Source organism: Argiope bruennichi, chromosome 3 (assembly GCF_947563725.1).
Source record: "Argiope bruennichi chromosome 3, qqArgBrue1.1, whole genome shotgun sequence".
Classification (NCBI taxonomy): Eukaryota; Metazoa; Arthropoda; class Arachnida; order Araneae; family Araneidae; genus Argiope; species Argiope bruennichi.
The window spans coordinates 109,525,636-109,546,139 of NC_079153.1; the positions used below are offsets into that span (position 1 = coordinate 109,525,636).

General features: G+C 28.7%; 1 protein-coding gene across 1 annotated transcript in view; it reads left to right on the top strand.

The window, feature by feature from the left end:
• The window catches only part of LOC129962930 (uncharacterized), a 57,778-nt gene that overhangs the window by 10,395 nt on the left and 26,879 nt on the right, over window positions 1-20,504 (top strand). Inside the window, exons 8-18 of the mRNA XM_056076932.1 lie at window positions 6,409-6,564; window positions 6,777-6,950; window positions 8,125-8,334; window positions 10,400-10,614; window positions 10,792-10,969; window positions 13,292-13,761; window positions 15,876-16,082; window positions 16,175-16,310; window positions 16,830-16,988; window positions 18,235-18,460; window positions 20,351-20,487. Coding sequence (XP_055932907.1) covers window positions 6,409-6,564; window positions 6,777-6,950; window positions 8,125-8,334; window positions 10,400-10,614; window positions 10,792-10,969; window positions 13,292-13,761; window positions 15,876-16,082; window positions 16,175-16,310; window positions 16,830-16,988; window positions 18,235-18,460; window positions 20,351-20,487 — 2,268 coding nt within the window. The remainder of the gene's footprint in view (window positions 1-6,408; window positions 6,565-6,776; window positions 6,951-8,124; window positions 8,335-10,399; window positions 10,615-10,791; window positions 10,970-13,291; window positions 13,762-15,875; window positions 16,083-16,174; window positions 16,311-16,829; window positions 16,989-18,234; window positions 18,461-20,350; window positions 20,488-20,504) is intronic.

Below are 20,504 nucleotides of genomic sequence, written 5' to 3' on the forward strand. Positions count from 1 at the left end.
GGAGGAGGAAATTCAACGCTATATCAACAAAGTGCAGCCACATTTATGCAAAATGGATGAGTAAAATTTCTACAAAAGAGTGCGTATGTGTTAGAAAAGCTATGGAGGCCATTTACCCTATGTGTTATTCCATACATAACCCTATCCTATATAATTTACGATTCCATAAAAATATAACAATTAAAAAAACTGTTTTTATTTATTTCGCATCTTGCGTTAACACGTTTTCTACAGTGTAACGTTCCATTTTTACTAACCCTAAACTATCAGCTGTCAAAGAATTTTTTTTAATAAGGTTTCCAACACTTTACTGCACGAATGGTAGCAAATTCGAATCTTGGCTAATTTTGGGACACCCTTTATTTATATAAAGTTTCATTAATGTATAATTTTTTTCATTTGGATTTATTGAATATTACAAATCTAACTCCTAAGTATATATTGTTCGAATTTTCTTTTTATTTTTAAATTCCATTTCTTTTTGAAAGTGATTTTTACTAATTGTTTTTATTTATAAAAAAGTGAAATATATTATAAATCATATAAAAAAGAACTGAAAATGTGTCAATTTTACATAAATATCTTCTTTCATGTATTGAACTTTAAGTGAAGGAAAAAAAGATTATTCTTTTGTATTATTTAATATTCAAAAACTTATTATTTAATTTATATAATAAGAAAATATTTAATTTAAAAAACTGTATATAATACATCTTATCTCCAGGTAAATAATTAAAAACTTTTTTTTTGTAATTATATGCATTTTAACTCGTATATTTTATACAGATGCAGTATTTAAAAATTACTTCGATGTTTAATAATGTGTATATTTGAAAATTTTATTTATTCTTTTAAGAATTTTTTTAAAGAAGAGCATTTAAAATGAGTTTTAATGCCATTTACTTTTTAATGAAAAGGATGAAGATAGGTAAGAATTTTGAATATATGAACTCTACGTTGGTATTCTTTTATTTTAAATATGCATGTAAAAATTTTAAAAATACATGTACTTCGACTGTTTTTATTTTTAGAAAATGTTGCTTATTAATTTTTAAAATTTTTTATTATATATAATTTCTGAAATTTATGAAAATGCAACATTTAATATGTATAAATTAATAAATTTAAAGATATTTAATATTTTCTATTTTTGAAATTTTTTAAGCACAAAATCCCGTGTTCTTCATATTATGTCGCCTCTCTACATTTTGAAAGTATTTATACAATGACATGTTTCAACATTGAAGATTTCATTCTTCTATATCTACTTGTCTATATCTATCTATATCTATACTTATAATAAAGCTCAATGTGTGTGTGTGTGTGTGTTGGCGCTCTACAGGCCAGACCGTTTGACATACAGCTACCAAATTTGGTACATGTATACCTTGGAGGTTGGGAATGTGCACCTGGGGTTTCTTTTTTCGAATTTTTAATTAGAATTTTAATTATTAATTAAAAACTAACTTTCCCGCCAAAAGAATCTTCCATTTTCCCCACCGCCAACTTTTCCGCCAAAAAAATCTTCCATTATCCCAAGCGCCAAACGAGAAAGGCTTCAGTTTTTTTTCTCCCAACAGTAATGAGGCTAGGGTTAAAATTTTTCGGCGGATTATTTCAATCGTTTCTGTTTATTTTCTTAATGTTTGATGCATTTAAAATTAAACATTGTTAAGGAATCAATCTTTCAGATTCATTCTGAAGTACTTTTGAATTAAAATAAAACAGAATAAAGGAAATTAAAAATTTCTAATCCGCATAGCGTTACCCCAACTGGCGTAGAAAAAAAATCACGTATTTGCGTTACGTAACCGGCGAAGAAAATTCACGCATGCGCATTCTGTTCTGATTGTTGCCATGACAACGTTGTCAATGGATGATTTAAATTATTTTTGGGTTAGTTGCATGCTTTTGTAAGTAAATTGTATTTATGTTAGTTATATATTTTTTTGAATATGCTTATAGTTTTAAGTACATCGTTTTTTAAGTAGTTTTTTTAAAACCTGTTTTCAACCGTTTATTTTAAACGATTCGTTTTATTTTCTTAGTGTTTGATGCATTTAAATTTAAACATTGTTAATGAATCGATCTGCTCATAATGAATCTAAGAAAATTTTGTTGACAAATTCTTGAGATATTACATAAATTAAGATATTCTTTAGTGCCCATAAAGTTTAAACGATGAGTGACTCTATTTTCAGTAATCAGATTATAAAAAAATGCTTTGTTTCAGTAAAAAATATTATTATATTAATTGAAGATTAATTCTTTCCACTTTAATTTAAAGCATAAATTTTACGGGTGCTAACAGAAAATTAGAGCGATACATATTACGTTATGACTGAAGGCCTTTATAATATTATGAGTGAATTATATGATTATCAAAATTTGAAGTTTTAAAATATTTTGATGAAGAAGCTATTAAAGTAGGAATTGCATAAAATATTTAAATATAAAAATTTTAACGAACATTAAAATTGGCAAACCGGCTGGTAGACAAATTCTTGAGATATTACATAAATTAAGAAAGATATTTTTTAGTTCTCATAAGGTTTAAATGCTCAGTGACTCTGTTTTCGTTAATCATGTTATTAAAAAAATTAACATTTATTGACGAACACGAACACACTGATATTCACCGTTACTCTGATTAGATGTTATAAAATCTGAATAGATAAACATAAACGTGTAAACAGCTGTGCGCCGGTTTCTATGGCAACACAGCTGGAAAGGGAAAAGAAGTTTCTAAGACAGCTTTACACAATTTTATAGAATAACTTTTCCCCTTTTTCGTTTCATTTTTTTTAAAAATTACTTATTTAATAAGAACACCTGCTTTACCTAATTTTTTAGAATAGCTTTTTTCCCCTCTTCGCTTGCTTTAAAAAAACATCTATACTTATATATAAAGTTCAATGTGTGTGTGTGTTGGCCCTCCACAGAAAAGACCATTTAACCTACAGCTACCAAATTTGGTACATGTATACCTTAGAGGTCGGGAATGTGAACCTGGGGTCCCTTTTTTTGAATTTTTAATTAGAATTTTAATTATTAATTAAAAGCTAACTTTCTCGACAAAAAATTATTCATTTTCCCTACCACCAAATGAGTAAGAGTTCAGTTTTTTCCCCCCAACAGTAATGAGGCTAGGCTTAAGATTTTTCGGCTGATTATTTCAAAGGATTCTGTTTATTTTCGTAATGTTTGATGCATTTAAAATTAAACATTGTTAATTAATCGATCTTTCAGATTAATTCTGAAATACTTTTCAATTAAAATAAAACAGAATAAAGGAAATAAAAATTTCTAATCTGCATAGCCTTACCCCAACTTGCTTAGAAAAACTCACGCATTTGCATTACCGTAACTAGCGTTGTAAATTCACGCATGCGCATTGTGTTCTGATTGTTGACATGACAACCAATATCAACGGACGATTTAAATTATTTTGAGATTAGTTGCATGCTTTTGTAATTAAAGTGTATTTATGTTAGTTATATATTTTTTGTGTATGCTTATAGTTTTAAGACCATCGTCTTTTAAGTAGTTTTTTTTAACCTGTTTTCAACCGATTATTTTAAACGATTCGTTTTATTATTTTTTTTTTAGTGTTTGATGCATTTAAAATGAAACATTGTTAATGAATCAATCTGGTCATGATGAATCTGAGAAAATTTTGTTGACAATTTCTTGAGATATTACATAAATTAAGAAAGATATTCTTTACTGCCCATAAAGTTTAAACGCTCAGTGACTCTATTATCAGTAATCATATTATTAAAAAAATGCTTTGTTTCAGTAAATAATATTATTATATTAATCGCAGATTAATCATTTACACTTTAATTTAAAGTATAAATTCTATGGGAGCCAACAGAAAATGAGAGAGATACATATTACGTTATGACTGAAGGCGTTTATAATATTATGAGTGAATTATATGCCTATCAAAATTTGAAGTTTTAAAATATTTTGATGAAGAAGCTATTAAAGTAGGAATTGCATAAAATATTTAATTATGAAAATTTTAACGAACATTAAGATTGGCGAACCGGCTGGTCGTCAAAGGCGGCTAGTATAAAATAAAGAGTAAAAAAAAACTACTAAGAATGCATTGCTGTTTTAATTTAATCCTATTTATACTATTGTAATCCTATTTATTATTAGTTAGACATGCTGTTAATAATTTCTTTGAAAAAAAGTAAAATTAAAACTATTCAGAATTTTTTGTCATTTTTATCAGTTATTTCAAAACTGTTACTAAATTTTAAAAATTCATTTTTATTATTATTATTACTGTGTTGTTACTTTACTTGAAAATAAATTCAAAAATGGAATATTAATTAATGGTATATAAGTGGAAATTTTTTATTGGGGCAATCAAGTGATAAAGACTTATTCAACAAATGCTTTAAAACGTTGAATATATTGAAATGCTTTTAGTTAAAATGATTTTCTTAAATTTCACTTAATATGGAAGTGTATATAAAAGGACAGTTTAATATAGCATATCTGCATTTCTATTATTGTTTTATGATCTCATCTAGAATGGTGATCATCATATTAAAAATCTGTTTTCTTTTTATGATCTCATCTAGAATGGTGATCACCGTTTTAAAAATCTGTTTTGTTTTATGATCTCATCTAGAATGGTGATCACCGTTTTAAAAACCTGTTTTGTTTTATGATCTCGTCTAGAATGGTGATCATCGTTTTAAAAACCTGTTTTGTTTTATCTCGTCTAGAATGGTGATCATCGTTTTGAAAACCTGTTTTGTTTTATCTCATCTAGAATGGTGATCATTGTTTTAAAAACCTGTTTTGTTTTATGATCTCGTCTAGAATGGTGATCATCGTTTTAAAAACCTGTTTTGTTTTATCTCGTCTAGAATGGTGATCATTGTTTTAAAAACCTGTTTTGTTTTATGATCTCGTCTAGAATGGTGATCATCGTTTTGAAAACCTGTTTTGTTTTATGATCTCGTCTAGAATGGTGATCATCGTTTTGAAAACCTGTTTTGTTTTATCTCGTCTAGAATGGTGATCATTGTTTTGAAAACCTGTTTTGTTTTATCTCATCTAGAATGGTGATCATTGTTTTGAAAACCTGTTTTGTTTTATCTCATCTAGAATGGTGATCATTGTTTTAAAAACCTGTTTTGTTTTATCTCATCTAGAATGGTGATCATTGTTTTGAAAACCTGTTTTGTTTTATCTCGTCTAGAATGGTGATCATCGTTTTGAAAACCTGTTTTGTTTTATCTCATCTAGAATGGTGATCATTGTTTTGAAAACCTGTTTTGTTTTATCTCGTCTAGAATGGTGATCATCGTTTTAAAAACCTGTTTTGTTTTATCTCATCTAGAATGGTGATCATTGTTTTAAAAACCTGTTTTGTTTTATCTCATCTAGAATGGTGATCATTGTTTTAAAAACCTGTTTTGTTTTATCTCGTCTAGAATGGTGATCATCGTTTTGAAAACCTGTTTTGTTTTATCTCATCTAGAATGGTGATCATTGTTTTAAAAACCTGTTTTGTTTTATGATCTCGTCTAGAATGGTGATCATCGTTTCAAAAACCTGTTTTGTTTTATCTCGTCTAGAATGGTGATCATTGTTTTAAAAACCTGTTTTGTTTTATGATCTCGTCTAGAATGGTGATCATCGTTTTGAAAACCTGTTTTGTTTTATCTCATCTAGAATGGTGATCATCGTTTTGAAAACCTGTTTTGTTTTATCTCATCTAGAATGGTGATCATTGTTTTAAAAACCTGTTTTGTTTTATTTCGTCTAGAATGGTGATCATCGTTTTAAAAACCTGTTTTGTTTTATCTCATCTAGAATGGTGATCATTGTTTTAAAAACCTGTTTTGTTTTATGATCTCGTCTAGAATGGTGATCATCGTTTTAAAACCTGTTTTGTTTTATCTCGTCTAGAATGGTGATCATCGTTTTGAAAACCTGTTTTGTTTTATCTCATCTAGAATGGTGATCATTGTTTTAAAAACCTGTTTTGTTTTATGATCTCGTCTAGAATGGTGATCATCGTTTTAAAAACCTGTTTTGTTTTATGATCTCATCTAGAGTGGTGATCATCGTTTTAAAAACCTGTTTTATGATCTCATCTAGAATGGTGATCATCGTTTTAAAAACCTGTTTTATGATCTCATCTAGAATGGTGATCATCGTTTTGAAAACCTGTTTTGTTTTATCTCATCTAGAATGGTGATCATCGTTTTGAAAACCTGTTTTGTTTTATCTCATCTAGAATGGTGATCATCGTTTTAAAAACCTGTTATTGCTTTATGATCTCATCTAGAATGGTGGTCATTTTAAAAATCCATCACTCAATAATAATTGTTTTAATCATTTATATCATAGGAATTAGTATACATTTTTTTCCTTTAGCTCAACTTCAAGATATAAATGCGTACCTCAGATGTGTCCGAGAATTGGAGAAAGTGATGAATGATACTGATGATATAATAAAGAACCGAGATTTAAAACACAGTAATATTTGGACAAAAGATAGATCTTTTCATATACCAGAAGTCCACGTGAAGGGTAAGGACATTCATTATTTGATCTAGTAATAATATGAATGCTAGTAAGAAAATTTGTCACATAAAAAAAATACCTACTTGCAAACATTGCTTAAAAATACCTTTTTTTACTTGAATCTTTTTTACTGATTTAGTAAATATTTGATATATTTATTTTCCTTCATTTTTCTTTAAATATCTTTAAAAATACTTATATTATATATTTCTTTGTAGGTGCCGTTGTTTCAAATCGAATATCGAAAATTTCACGAATATCATTTATTGATTCTGACTCATTGAATGCTCAATCCATTTCCGGTTTAATTAACGAGTTAAGCACAAAATTAAGAAATCTGCAATGGTTATTAAGGAATGCTGTTTTAAAATCTACAGATCAGAAAATATATGGTATGTGTTCATTCTTATTGCATAATATTTCTTAACTATGCACAGTTTCCATTAATTTTTTGGTAAAATAAATAGCATATTTTCTGTATAGATAACTTTTTAATGTTGAATGAATCAATTACTATTGAGTAAAATATTTTAATCATACGAAAATTTATGCAAATAACTTTAATAAAAACGTATACATTAAGTAAATATAGAATTAAAAAGGAAGAATATATTTGACTGTGAATTCGGGCTGGAAGCTCGTTAGAAATAATGTATATAAATCACTAAATACGAATCTAGATACCTTAGATTATGCATTATAAGCTAGATTATGAATTTCTGCTGGCGAGTGATTAGTTATGTTTATTTCTTTTTATTCACCAATTTAAAATTCAATTTGGAAATATTTCTGTATATATATATATAATATTCTGTAAATTTTTATGATTTTTATCAGTTACCAATTCCGTTGAGAATTAACATTTAGGAATTCATTTAATTTATATTTAAAAGATAATTGATAAAACTGTGATCAAAGAACAAAATTTTCGCAAAACCTCACCATTTGTTTTAACCCTTAAACAAATTAAATATTTTATAGATCTAACCAATTAGTTTAGAGATGTAAATAATTTAAGCGATTTTTTTTATTTATATGCGTTTTAAAATATGACTTTTGATTTTATGGAATCTTAGATTTATATTTATTGGATTAAAAATATTCCATTAAGTATATTCAATAAAATTTTTATCTTCTAGTTTCTCATCAAGCATAAATCTATTTCCAACTGTGTTAACAGAATATAAAAAAAAATTGATTCGTTGTTTTTAAAATTTTTACTAATTTTAAAACATTGAATCAATCATCTTCATTTCATTCATTCCATCAATTTTTTTTTAGTTTTTTAAAAATAAATATTAAAAAAATCATTTAAAATTGTTTACTTTTTCCTGATGAAGTTTTCACATTAAAATATTCAACATTTATTTCTTTTAAATGTAAAGCTTCAGTTTTGTATTTTTAAATGGAATTTAATTTAGAATTAATATGAGATTACTATGAAATTCATTTTAACTGATTAAATTTCCTGCTTATTCCCTCTTCTTTTTATATTTATAATAAAAACACTTTTAGATGTTGTTAAAACAAATTGTTTACCTAATTTTCAAAACACTTTTTTTGCAGGTAACATTAAATTTGGTGATCAACTGTTTATCTCAAATGTGAATATATCAAGGCTTACAGATCATTTGGATATAAATGGAGTTCATACATCTGCACTTACTTCTGTTTTGAAGAAATCAGGATCTCAGACAATTTTACCCAGATTAACTTTCAATGGAGGAAATGTTAAAAATGTCGAAACAAATTTTCTAAATTCTGTAGGAATAACAGGTAGCGATGTATTGAACTTATTTTCTTGTTAAATGTTAATTATCAATTATTTGCTCAGTCAATAAACATTTTTAAATAACAGCGAATTGGAAAAAATTTTGTCAAACGATTTCAAACATGAAAAAGAGTCCTATCACTATACAAAAATTGTTTATAACTTGTTATTTTAATATCCTAATCAATTTAATATCACAATCAATCAATTACTATCATAATAATCAATTTTATGCTAATATTTTTTTCTGCTTTCTTATTTGATTTAAAATTATATTTAAACTGTAAATTAAAATATTAAATAAAACTATTTAAATGAAAACACATTCTTTAAAATAAGTCATAAGTTTAGAAAAAATCAGGTAATCTTAGCATTCCTAATTTTGATGATTATTATAATTTAGGAATATTTTTTAATTAGCATAGATACAAAATGCACCCCTTTAAACAAGCAAATTAAGTTTAAAGATGATTATGAAAATTAGTTATTTATATTATTATGGAATTCCTCCTCTAAATCCGTTCCAATGAGTTCGCTTGTAGTGGGTATATGGTATAACAGGCCACAATAAACAATGCTCTTAATACACATAAGACACAACCGAGAAGTACACAAGCAATACACAGCAGCTATGTAGCTATTCATTAAGTTCTTTCCAAACGCCTGCTTTTCTCTACTGTCTCCTCGCTTTAGTTGTACCCAACTGCCGACTCACTACTATACAACTGGCTATTTACACACAACTCGATGTTGCTTCAATACTTTTCTCTAAGACTTGACATGTGGCTCAATTCTCAATTCACTAATTGCTCCACTCGACACGACACTCGACACTTGCGATTCGCTGGACTGATTCAACCAATTCGTCGTTGACTCACTATACGACTGACTTCGATTGTACTGCCGGCCTTTTATAGCTCCCGGAGCAGGCACAGAACGTTCTCGAACAGTTAAGCATAACTCGCTTCCTACTGTTCCCATCTCCAAAATTCTTGAAGATTCTAGCACTTATTTTGTCGCCGCATTCATTATTAAGTCACCAATCGGTCGCCAAGTTTGTCGCCAAACACGAGGGCCATTGATCCGGCAACCGATCAGCATCCAATAGAACTGACCGTAAAACTATATTTCCTACTATGAAACTGTACTGAGAAGCAACATTACAGATTCTAACAATATATTTAAATGGAAAAGGGTTTTCTGAACTGCATTGAAAATATTTTCTGCTTAAGATTCATTAATTGCATATTTTCTTCGAACATATGCATCAATTATAAACTTTATTTTATATATCATCATAAATTTGGTTATTAAAGATTTCCTTTCATTCCTAATTATTAAAGCAAATAAGGAAAATCTTTAACTTAAAGATGGCAGAACCAGTCATTGCCGCCCTTTATGGTTATTTAAAAGTAGATAATTTGTATTTATGTTAATTTTTTTTAGTTCCAAAGACAAAACATTCTTAAGATCTTTGAATAAATGCAAATTCTGATTTATTCAGTTTAAAATATCTGTTTTTTTAATATTTAAGATATTAGCTCAAAATAATTTGTGCTTAGAAAGTTAGAATAAGATGATTAACTAAAGTTTAATTCCATTATGCCTAAATTTTTTCTAAAGTAAATTTTTTTATACTCAGACATAAGAATGTATATTAATAATCCGTATGCTTAATAAACATTTGTCACGAATCGAATGTGATTTTTAGACTCAGATTATCAATGGTAAATGTGTGGACTTATTGCATGCGATATTGGGCTTCTATTTCTTGAAAAAAAATTTGGAATTCCAAATTGAAACCAAATGGAAACAATTTATTAAATTAACTATATGTAATTAAAATCAGTTATATAGTTGATGTATCTTTTATTGCCTTAGGTTTGTAGTTAAGGATTATAAACTATTCAATATCTTTTTTATAATTCTCATATTGAATTAATAATATTTTAAGTGGTAGCATATTTTGAAATGAGCATATATCATTTATCTTATTATTAAATGTTAACATAAAAATATAAGTAAAATTATTTTTGAATATACAGCGTTTTTTTGTATGATCTCTTTCAGATTATCTATTGTTGTCAAAGCAGTGGGAATATGTGAAAGGGCATCTGCAGTTCAAAGATCTGTCTGTAAATAACATGAAAGTAAAGAGTAACAGACTAAATGACATACCTCTGACAGATATAGTGACTTGTTCCTCCCCACAAAATATTACAAGTTTGAAAACATTTCAAAAGCTTTCATCTACATTTATTAATACAAATGGCAACATTAGTGGAGTAAGTATTCAATCATCTATTATGTCTGATTTATTATTATTTATATGTCTGATTTATTATTATTTATATGTCTGATTTATTATTATTTATATGTCTGATTTTTTATTATTTATATGTCTGATTTATTATTATTGATTATATAATGAAACTAAAAATCAGATTTTTTTTTTATTTCAGGTGAATATGAACAACTTTAAGAATATAATTTTAAAAGATACTTCAGAATTTGGAACAATGCTCCATTTTACCTCGGATGTCACTTTCAGAAATTTATATGTTCATTCCATCAATGGCAAAAATTTATCTCATCTTGCACTAAATTCTGTTAAACATTCAGAAGACCAAATTATAGAAGGTATTATTTTCTTGAAATTCATGTTTTTTTTTTGTTTTTTTTTGCTGCAAAAAATTGATTTATATGGGTACCATATAATGTCTTGTAGGTTAGGACTTTTTTTCCTCCCATTTAGTATCTAAAAAATAAGAATTTTTTTTTCTCCAAGAAATCTTTTTAAATCATAATTTATCACTAATTACCACATTTGTTTATAGGTAAACAGATACAGTTACACACATTTACATTAACATCTTTAATATCTTCTCATTGTTCGCAATATTTGAATTCCCATGTTCACAATATATACATTTCGCTACCCATAATTGTCAACTTCCCATTTTATGTCACTATTCCTCCAATCCTTAAAGCAATACTGAATGTTCTTTTCTATAAACGCGTTTTATAGATTTTGCTTGCCACTTATTATTAGATTTATATTAAATTGCACTAAAAAAGCTTGTAGACACAAATAGCTCAACTCTAAATTCGTGTCAATCAAAATATTACTTTAATAAACTTTTTGTGTTATCATATAGCGTTCTTGTAATACACGAATTTTGGAATGCATCATGGCCTTTCATAGAACAAATGGCTTGAAGGTAGTTTTAATTTTAAAGCTTGATTTATCACTGATTTGAAAGTGAATTATTATCAAAAGATGCCCTTTCAATTGAAAGCTTATTTAATAGCATAGGAGTTTTTTAGTGATCATCTGACCAGCTTAGATTTATTTTCACTAATCAACCAAACAAATCGATTAAAACGGTTCATAATACGATTAGATACAGGGTCAACTGATAGTGTCTAGCTTGGGAGACAAGTCATAACATTTTTTTCGGATTTTTTCCTTTTGGATGCCATCACTTCTCTGTATCATGTGCCATTTAAAACATTATAAAAGAAGTTTAGAATTCTGATTTACATTACCATGGTATAAATGTTTCGATAGATGAAATTAATTGCTTCAGGTGGCGAGAAGTTCATGTTCATGACCTTTATGAGTTAGTGGGTTTAGACATTTTGAGGTTCTAAATAGTGCACATTATGAGGTCTCATTTTTTATTAAATGGTCAACTTAGTTTTCATTTCAGCTTATTTTTAAGTTAATTATTTTAGTAATTGTGAATTTAGTACGTGTAATTTATTTTAGTAATTGTAGAAATAATAATTGAATAATTATAATGATTAAATTAATACAGTAATTAATTAAAATATTTATTTAAAAAGGATGAAATTCTTCAAAAATTAATCATTTATTAATTAATGATTTATTTACTACCAAATAAAAGCATTTAATTATTATGTAAACAAATAAATTTCAAACAAATATAACATTAAAAATTGTCTTGCAAGACAGGTCAAGTGACAAAATTTATTATATTCCAATATTTAAATACAATAAATACTTGATATACAAATATATTTTTGAAACGTAATTATTTGCACTTTATTTAATAATAATTTAAATAATTCAATGTAAACATATATTGAAGTTGTAATATTTTAGAATTCATAAAATTTGTATTTTTTTTACAAATGCACTCCTAGGCAGCTGCCTAGTTGGGAAGCTGGCACTTTCTTAATTTCTAAATATTTTCTATATAATAAAGAAAGCTGAACTAATTTATTTAAATAAATGTCTTGTTTCATTTTTCTGTCAAGCCATAAAAAAGGTTGAAAGTTTTTGATATTTCGCTGATTTAATTATTTAAAATTTTAGTTTTTTTCTTAATTTAAGAAAAGTAATTTTCATATCTTTTAAAATAAAAATTGTGTTTATTCACAACATTAATAGTCTAAAGTTTCAAAGAAAAATCAAAATCTTTATTCAGCCATTTACAAAATATCCTCTTCCAATCCTTTTTTTTTTTTTTCGGCCTTTTCTCAAAATCTAATGTAAACAGCAGTGATATATATAAAATAGTACAAAAGGCTGATAAAATTCATTGAATAATTTTAAGATGCCTGAAAATAGGCGCATTGACACCTAAAAGTGCCTATTATATTTACTTGTAATGCCTACTATATATATTTTAGGCAATTTGACACTTCATTTCTGATTAAATGCATTGGTTCTTATTTTGACATCTAAAAAATCGATAACATTTATTAAAATTTTGTATGCATATTTTATCTTCATTCTTCATTTTTTATTAATATCAAAACATTTACATGAGTAGCAATTTAAACTTTCAACATATTGTGATGTATCTTTCAAAAATAGAATATTTTTTATGGTTAGAATTCATTACCAACAATAATAATACATTTTGAAGCATTTTTTTTTGTCTTTTTAAAATATATATTTCATATATTATTAGTTTTTCAATCTCTTTTCAGGTATCAAAGCTTTCACAGGATCAGTGACTATAGACAATATTTTCACAAGCTACGTAAATAATATAAAATTAAGTGATCTTATGACATTACATTCTCCACAGACTCACTATAATGACTTTGAGATCGTAGATGTATCATTTAAAGAAATCAAAACGCATTCAGTTAATGGCATTGATCTTAGCAAGGAAGCAATAAAAAAAACTGGTGACTTCAAAATAAACGATGAAGTGAGTTTCACTCAACGTCTAGTAGTAACTGACGATATTATCCTGAAAGATGGCGTTTTACTTGACGGCATAGATTTATCAAAGGAAGTGCCTTCTCTTATTTCAACAAAGAAGGATATTTTTAACGATTCTTTAGATATCTGCAATATCATTGTGAAGAATAATGTCGAAATTACCGATGCTAGAATAAAATCTTTATTAAGGAGTCTGTTGAATGATGTCTGGTTAAAATCCAAAAGACAGGTTGGTATATTTTTGAAAATTCTTCGTGTTCTTTTTTTTTATTATTATTAAAAACCATCTGAAACCTTAATAAATATTATCTAGTGAAATATAATTTTATGTTTAAGTTAGGAATCATGGTACTTAGAAAGCAATTTATCTATGACTATACACTATCTACAAATATGTATTTGGATACCCATACAAATGAGAATGTATGGTCCTGTTCTACGCCACGCCTTCTGTATTTAAATATCATGTAGGAAACAGCATTAGCATTAGTTGCCACGAAATTCAAAGCTGTCTGACTTCGAGGAAGGCATAATTGTCAAATATCATAGAAATGGAGGATCCTTAAGGGACATATCTAGTGAGTTAAAAATTCCAAAATCAATAGTGGCCTTTGTGATTACGAAGCAGAAAGTGAGTGGTGATTATCGGAATGTGCTTCGACTCCACAGACCTTTGAAACTAGGAGATAAAGATAGACGAGTGCTGTTCAAAGAAATTCGGAAAAACCACACCGAACCGATGGCTCGCATACTGCAGGAGTTCCAACAAAACATCCGGGACTATTGTTTCGATAAATACTATTCGCAAGGAAGCGCATTTGCTTGACTTCATAGTTGTGCTGCTGCCATAAGCCTTTGATTACAAAATCCAACTGCTGTGGTGAATAGCATATAAGCCAGTAACAGCGCTTCTACCCGAACAGCTGCTTTGGTATAATCGGTTAGTTACTGGACTGCTAACCAAAAGGTCCCAGGTTCTATCCTAACGCGTCTCATACCTCTTCATTGGTGACCCGGACGCTGAACCTTCAACCTTCGTACAGCTGTTGTGGCGCCATCTACCCGCAACTAAAGTCGTCAGACTCACTTTAGCCAACTAAAGTCGTCAGACTCACGTGACGCAGCAACCCAAAGCCGTCAGACACACTTAGCGCATCAGCACCCACAAAACGCTCGCCATAATGCTTGGCGCTATTTTAACTGGGTATAGGCTCATTAAGACAGCAGTTACTAAATACTCAATACATCACCACTCAACGCCATATCGTTCGTCTCCCCTTCGACTCACTGGAGGGAGAGTACTGTGGTGAATAGCATATAAGCCAGTAACAGCGCTTCTACCCGAACAGCTGTTTTGGTATAATCGGTTAGTTACTGAACTGCTAATCAAAAGGTCCCAGGTTCTATCCTAACGCATCTCATACTTCTTCACTGCGCTACTCGGTTGTGGTGGTGCAAAATACGTCGACATTGGACCGTAGAGAAGTGGAAACAGGCTTTCTGGAATGATAAATCAAGGCTCAGTCTCTACTAGTCGAATGGTAGAATCTGGGTTTGACGTATGGTGTATGCATTGTGGGTTTCATGGTGAATGGTTTTTGCGAGAATGCATTGTGCCTACAATAAAGTTTGGTGGAGGTAGAACTATGGTCTGGGGATGTTTTTCATGGTGTGGATTGTGACCCTTGATCCCAATTCATGATAAGCTCGACGCCGCCTCCTACTCCACTATTCCAGACAACAATGTGCTTCCTACGCCGTGACAATTTTACAAATTGGATCATTATTATTTCCAGGATGACAATGCCACTTATCATATTGCTGGACTAGACGGGCCTGCCGAGGTCCAGGCTTGAATCCTCTAGGAAACCTCTGGGAGGAATTGGATCACGGAATTAAGGGGTACAGCAACTGTCAACAATCAGTAAAAAATTTACATGCCTTCTACAAGCGAATGGGTTAAGGATGTAATTGCTTCAGGTGAAGATTCTACCAACTATTGAATATGAATAAATTGTGATTATCTTTTTTTATCACAGGTGTCCAATTACTTATAGGTAGATAGTGTATTACTAAAGATCAAATACAATGAAAGTCATTAAATAAAAGGATTAGTTGTTTAAGATTATAAGATTAAGTAATAAGATAAGATTAAGTAATAGTTCTTTTTCGAAATGGTATTAAACTTCATTCGATTGAAGTTGAAAGATAACAAAAGTATTATGGTAAACCATTAAATTTGGAGCTTTTATGATACTTTGTTTTTTGTTTTAGTCATATTAACTTCATTCGTTTTCTTTTATAAAATAGTTTAAATATCGATCTATTTTCTCAAATTTCTAGTATGTGCCTTATGTTCATTTAAAAGTGATGAATGCAAAGGATTTGAATGTGAACAGCCTGAATGGTGTATCATTTAACGAAATAGTTTTATGCAATAAACAGAGTGTAATCAATTCCAAGAAAGAATTTGCTGATATCGAAGTTCAATCCCTTTCGTTACAAGATGGAAGAACTGTGAATGGTATTGATTTCACTTCAGATTCCTTAGTAAGAGATTTTTTTTTCTTGTTAATATTTTATATTTTTTGTTTTGAATGATATTTAAGTTGAAAGTTTCGACTTAATGATTTTAATTCCAGATTTCTTCGTTTCTTGAAAAGTTAAAAAGTTTCAGGGTTAAAGATATGATAATTAAGGGAAATTTGGATTTACCTACTTTTAATAATATCAACATTTTTGATTTGATGCAAGTTGAAAAATTCCAAGTATGTGTTGGTAAGTAATTTATTAAATATATTTAACCCATCACTATTTATTATTTGATTTTTATCGATAATTTTTCATTGTGAATTTTATGCACTTCTGTCTGATTGTTTGAAACTGTGCAAAATTTCTTATTTGAAGATTATACTTCTTTGACATTCTTTCAGAAACTGTTGGTAATATTCTGAAAAATTTAATATTACTAATTTCTTCCTTTTTTTAAAATTATTGAAGTAATCAACATTTACTGTTTTTATGATCAATTTAAACAGTAATATGTTTTTATTTTTCAAATTTTGAATTTTTTTTTTTTTTTGTGGAATATTATGGGTAATTTTATATTTACCAGATTCCTTACGAGTAATTAATATATTGATGTACTTCATCTTTAAAGCATTTTTTAATAAATATTAATTCATTAAAAATTACATAATTATTATTAATAAGACATGTAAAGCGGGAACAATAAAAATATACAATAATTTTTAAATAATCATTTTCCACTTTCATTAATTATCTTATTCTTTTTAGGATCTAAAACTTTTCATTCCATTTTTGTGAATGAATTAATTGCTTCTACTCTGGATTTCGAAAACATCTATAACAGAAGTTTCTCGGAATATATTGCTGATTCTGTTTCTCTCCGGCCATTGGAATATATTTTTAATAAAAAATTTAATTTTATATCAAGTAAGACTTTATATCTAATAGTTTATTTGTATATGTATAATTAAAAATCATTGCATTAAATTCAAAGTGTTCTGGCTAAGAATTAATAATTGATATTGAGAGAACATATTTTATTAGATAAAAAGTTGTACTTAAGGAAGGAAATTCATTGATCTAAAAAGATGCTCTAGAGATTTAATGTAAGCATCATTAGTGACCTTATAGTTGTCTAAACGATTATATTGACTAGTTTGACATTTAATTACTGCATAATTATATTTTTCTCAATAATTTAAAACGCAAATGTTTTTTTGGTGAATAGGATATTTATAATATTCAGATTTTAGCTTATAATAATTTTTATGAAACCAAAAATGAAAAGTTCAGTGTCATCGTGTCTTTTCTGGGAAGGCGTTACTGTGATCTCATCTGTTGATACCAGAATTACATCTACAAAAAATGAATTCTAAAACAAATACCCTTCCCACCAAAATTTATTAATCTTAAAATTCGATTATTCTCTTCACTGAAAATTAAGCTAGTGAGCACTAAAATTAAATTTCAACGAAACTTAAATAATCTCAACTACTAATAAAGTTGAATGCAAGTGCGTATATGTTGACATTTCATTTAGGCCAGACCATTTGATCGAAAGCTATCAAATTTGGCACAAATATTCTTTGGAGAGTGAGAACATACATCTCGATGAGCTTTTTTAAAATTTAAAATAGAATTTCAGTTAAATAAGATCTAAATGAAAGTTTAACATTTTTCGCGATAACCTCCAAATACTCTTTACATTATCTTAAAATTCAAAAAAAAATCTTTTCATTATTTTTTTTCAATTTTTAACTAATTTTTAAGAATTATTTTAAATTCATTTTACATTATATTTAACCTCTTGAAGTTACGATCAGTATTACAGTATATAGATACTCTTTTTACGATCATTCAACAACCGATCGTAATTTAGACCTGAACCAGAGAACGATCACTCCTGATCCAGTACCCCCAGTGGTATTACTCTCGACATGGAGGACTTTGTGATCTCGACAGATTTATACGTGCGTTCGAACTCGCAACCCAAGGGGTGCGAATCCAACGCCCTACTAATCAGGCTATCCATGTATATTGCTTAAATATGTACTTTATTATTAGTCAATTGATGTCCAGTGATTGTAATTAAAATTCATGCTTGAGACAAATGATAAATAATCACTTCAGATAAGTCTAAAAAAATAAATTGCTATTGATTTTTTTTTTTTAGGTGAGGGATTGGATATTGCTGGTTTCTTAAATGGAAAAAAATTTAAGGATTTACTCGAGTCCGTTGCTACATTGAACACTTATCAGGTTATTAGTTCTGATATTGAGTTCATCAGTGGGCTAGAAATGAAAAGTGCAACAATGCAAAATTTAAATGTTCCCAACATGGAAAACATTGTTTGTAAAGATAGAGTTGAAAAAAATATATCACACAAGCAATTTCAAATGTAAGTTTTTAATTTATATTGCACATTTAATTAATGGATAAATTTCATTAATTTTTCTTGAAATGTTATAGGGTTTAAAATCTTTTTTTCTAATTTTTGTATCTATTTGCCTGTTACATTAATTTAAGAATTATTTCCAAGCCTGTGTGTCCTACATATAGGTGTAGACTGCATCATTTCAATTAATAATCCCTCCGATGCTATCAGCAGAAAATGCTATAATTCTTTTTGCAATCCGCAATTTTGTCCCCTTATGTGTAAATTAATTCGTTCAATGGGGTTTCACATTTTCTTTCCATATTCAATATTAAATTACAATTTATTTCCACGGCATTCCTTTAATAATCGCATTACAACATGTTGCGTAGTCACGTCGCTGGTGTTTTATATTTTCTGCATCTTTTTCCTTTACTCAGGTTTATTTTTATTTTTCACTTTATTTATATTTATATTTTTTGTTATATTATTACTTATTAATTATCGTTTGCTTATATACTATTTTGTCTTTTTATATGAAAACGTTCTTTTAAACTAATGGTAATTCTGCTGATATGTATAATGGTAGCCCAAATGAAAAGTGGACACTTGCGATTTCGACAGAATGACTGCAGCTATAGCAGCGCTACCAAATAGGGATATAAAGGGCGGTAGGAGATGTGCCCTGCATACGTCGTTCAACAGTGAAAGCTGTTTTTATGAGAGGAACCTGGTCGAAAGTAAAATCTTGCTATACATGGAAGCGTCCAGATCAGAACAGTGCATGGTAAAACGGTTTTTGATTCATGAATTGCCGTGGACCGCTCTTAACCCTTTAAAGGGCCATTTTTTTTCTAGTCATATTAAAATATTTTTAGGCTTGAAATTAGAATAAGAAAAGGGATTCATTTAGCTTATTAGATAAATTTAATTTTATTAATTAATTAATTTGGTTCATTAATAATTAAGTATCAAATCAAGACGCATCATTTTGTGTCAAATAAAGAACCAAAGCATCTAAGTTTCTGTCTTTCAAAAAACATTTGTCAGAACTTATGCCAACCTACATAATTTCATACAAAAATTGATAAATTTGGTGGGAAGCATACTTCCCACGGCCCTAGAAAGGGGTAATTGATTTCCTGCCAAAAGGGAGTACTATCATTCAATATAATACTGCAATACTACGATGAAACTACGGAAAGCAATCAAAAGCAAACGGCCAAGCCTTCGCACACTACAAGTGATCCTTCTCCATGATAATGCCAGCTCACACGTCTCCTGTGAAACCCTGACGACCTTAAAAACTTACATTGGAAAGAGTTGGAATACCCGTCGTATACTGTCCGAATTTGTCACCCTGTGACTTCCACACCTTTGGACGCTTAAGAGAGCATTGCAGGAAACACGTTTCCATTCAGACGGCAAAGTGAAGGAAGCTGTGCAGGACTTCCTGAAGAATCAACCACCATCTTTCTGCAGTAAAGGCATAGACACTGCTATCTAAACGATGGAACCTGTGTTACAACACTCATGGCAATTTCTTTTGATTTCCTTGGGACTATCACTTGTCACTTTCCAGTGGGCAACCCTTGTAGAATTGTTGACAAAATGTTTAACTCCCAATGTGCTAATGACCAATCTTACTTTACCAAATTACTTATTTTGCAGGGGGTTTATAAAATTTGTCATTAGATTTCTTCTATAGTCTAATCTGATTGCAGAGATTACGTTTACATAATTGCAATTTCCTGGAAAGTATGAACTCTAGGGAGAAAATGAATGTTTAAAATGAAAGTTTTGAAATAAAAAAAATTGTACATAATTTAAACATTTGATTTGTTACTTTTGTTTGGTTCTGTTTAATGTAAGTAAATCACACTATCTTTTTAATGTATTCTTTATCTTTTGCAGAATTTATGCTAATGAAGCCGACATTGGATATGCTAATGGAGTTGATATTGCAGAATTGCAAAATGCTTTCTTGAAAGGGCAGAATAACTGGGTATCAAGCAAAATGAGATTCAAATCTGGTTTTAAGACATCAAAAAGTAATTTTCTTTATATT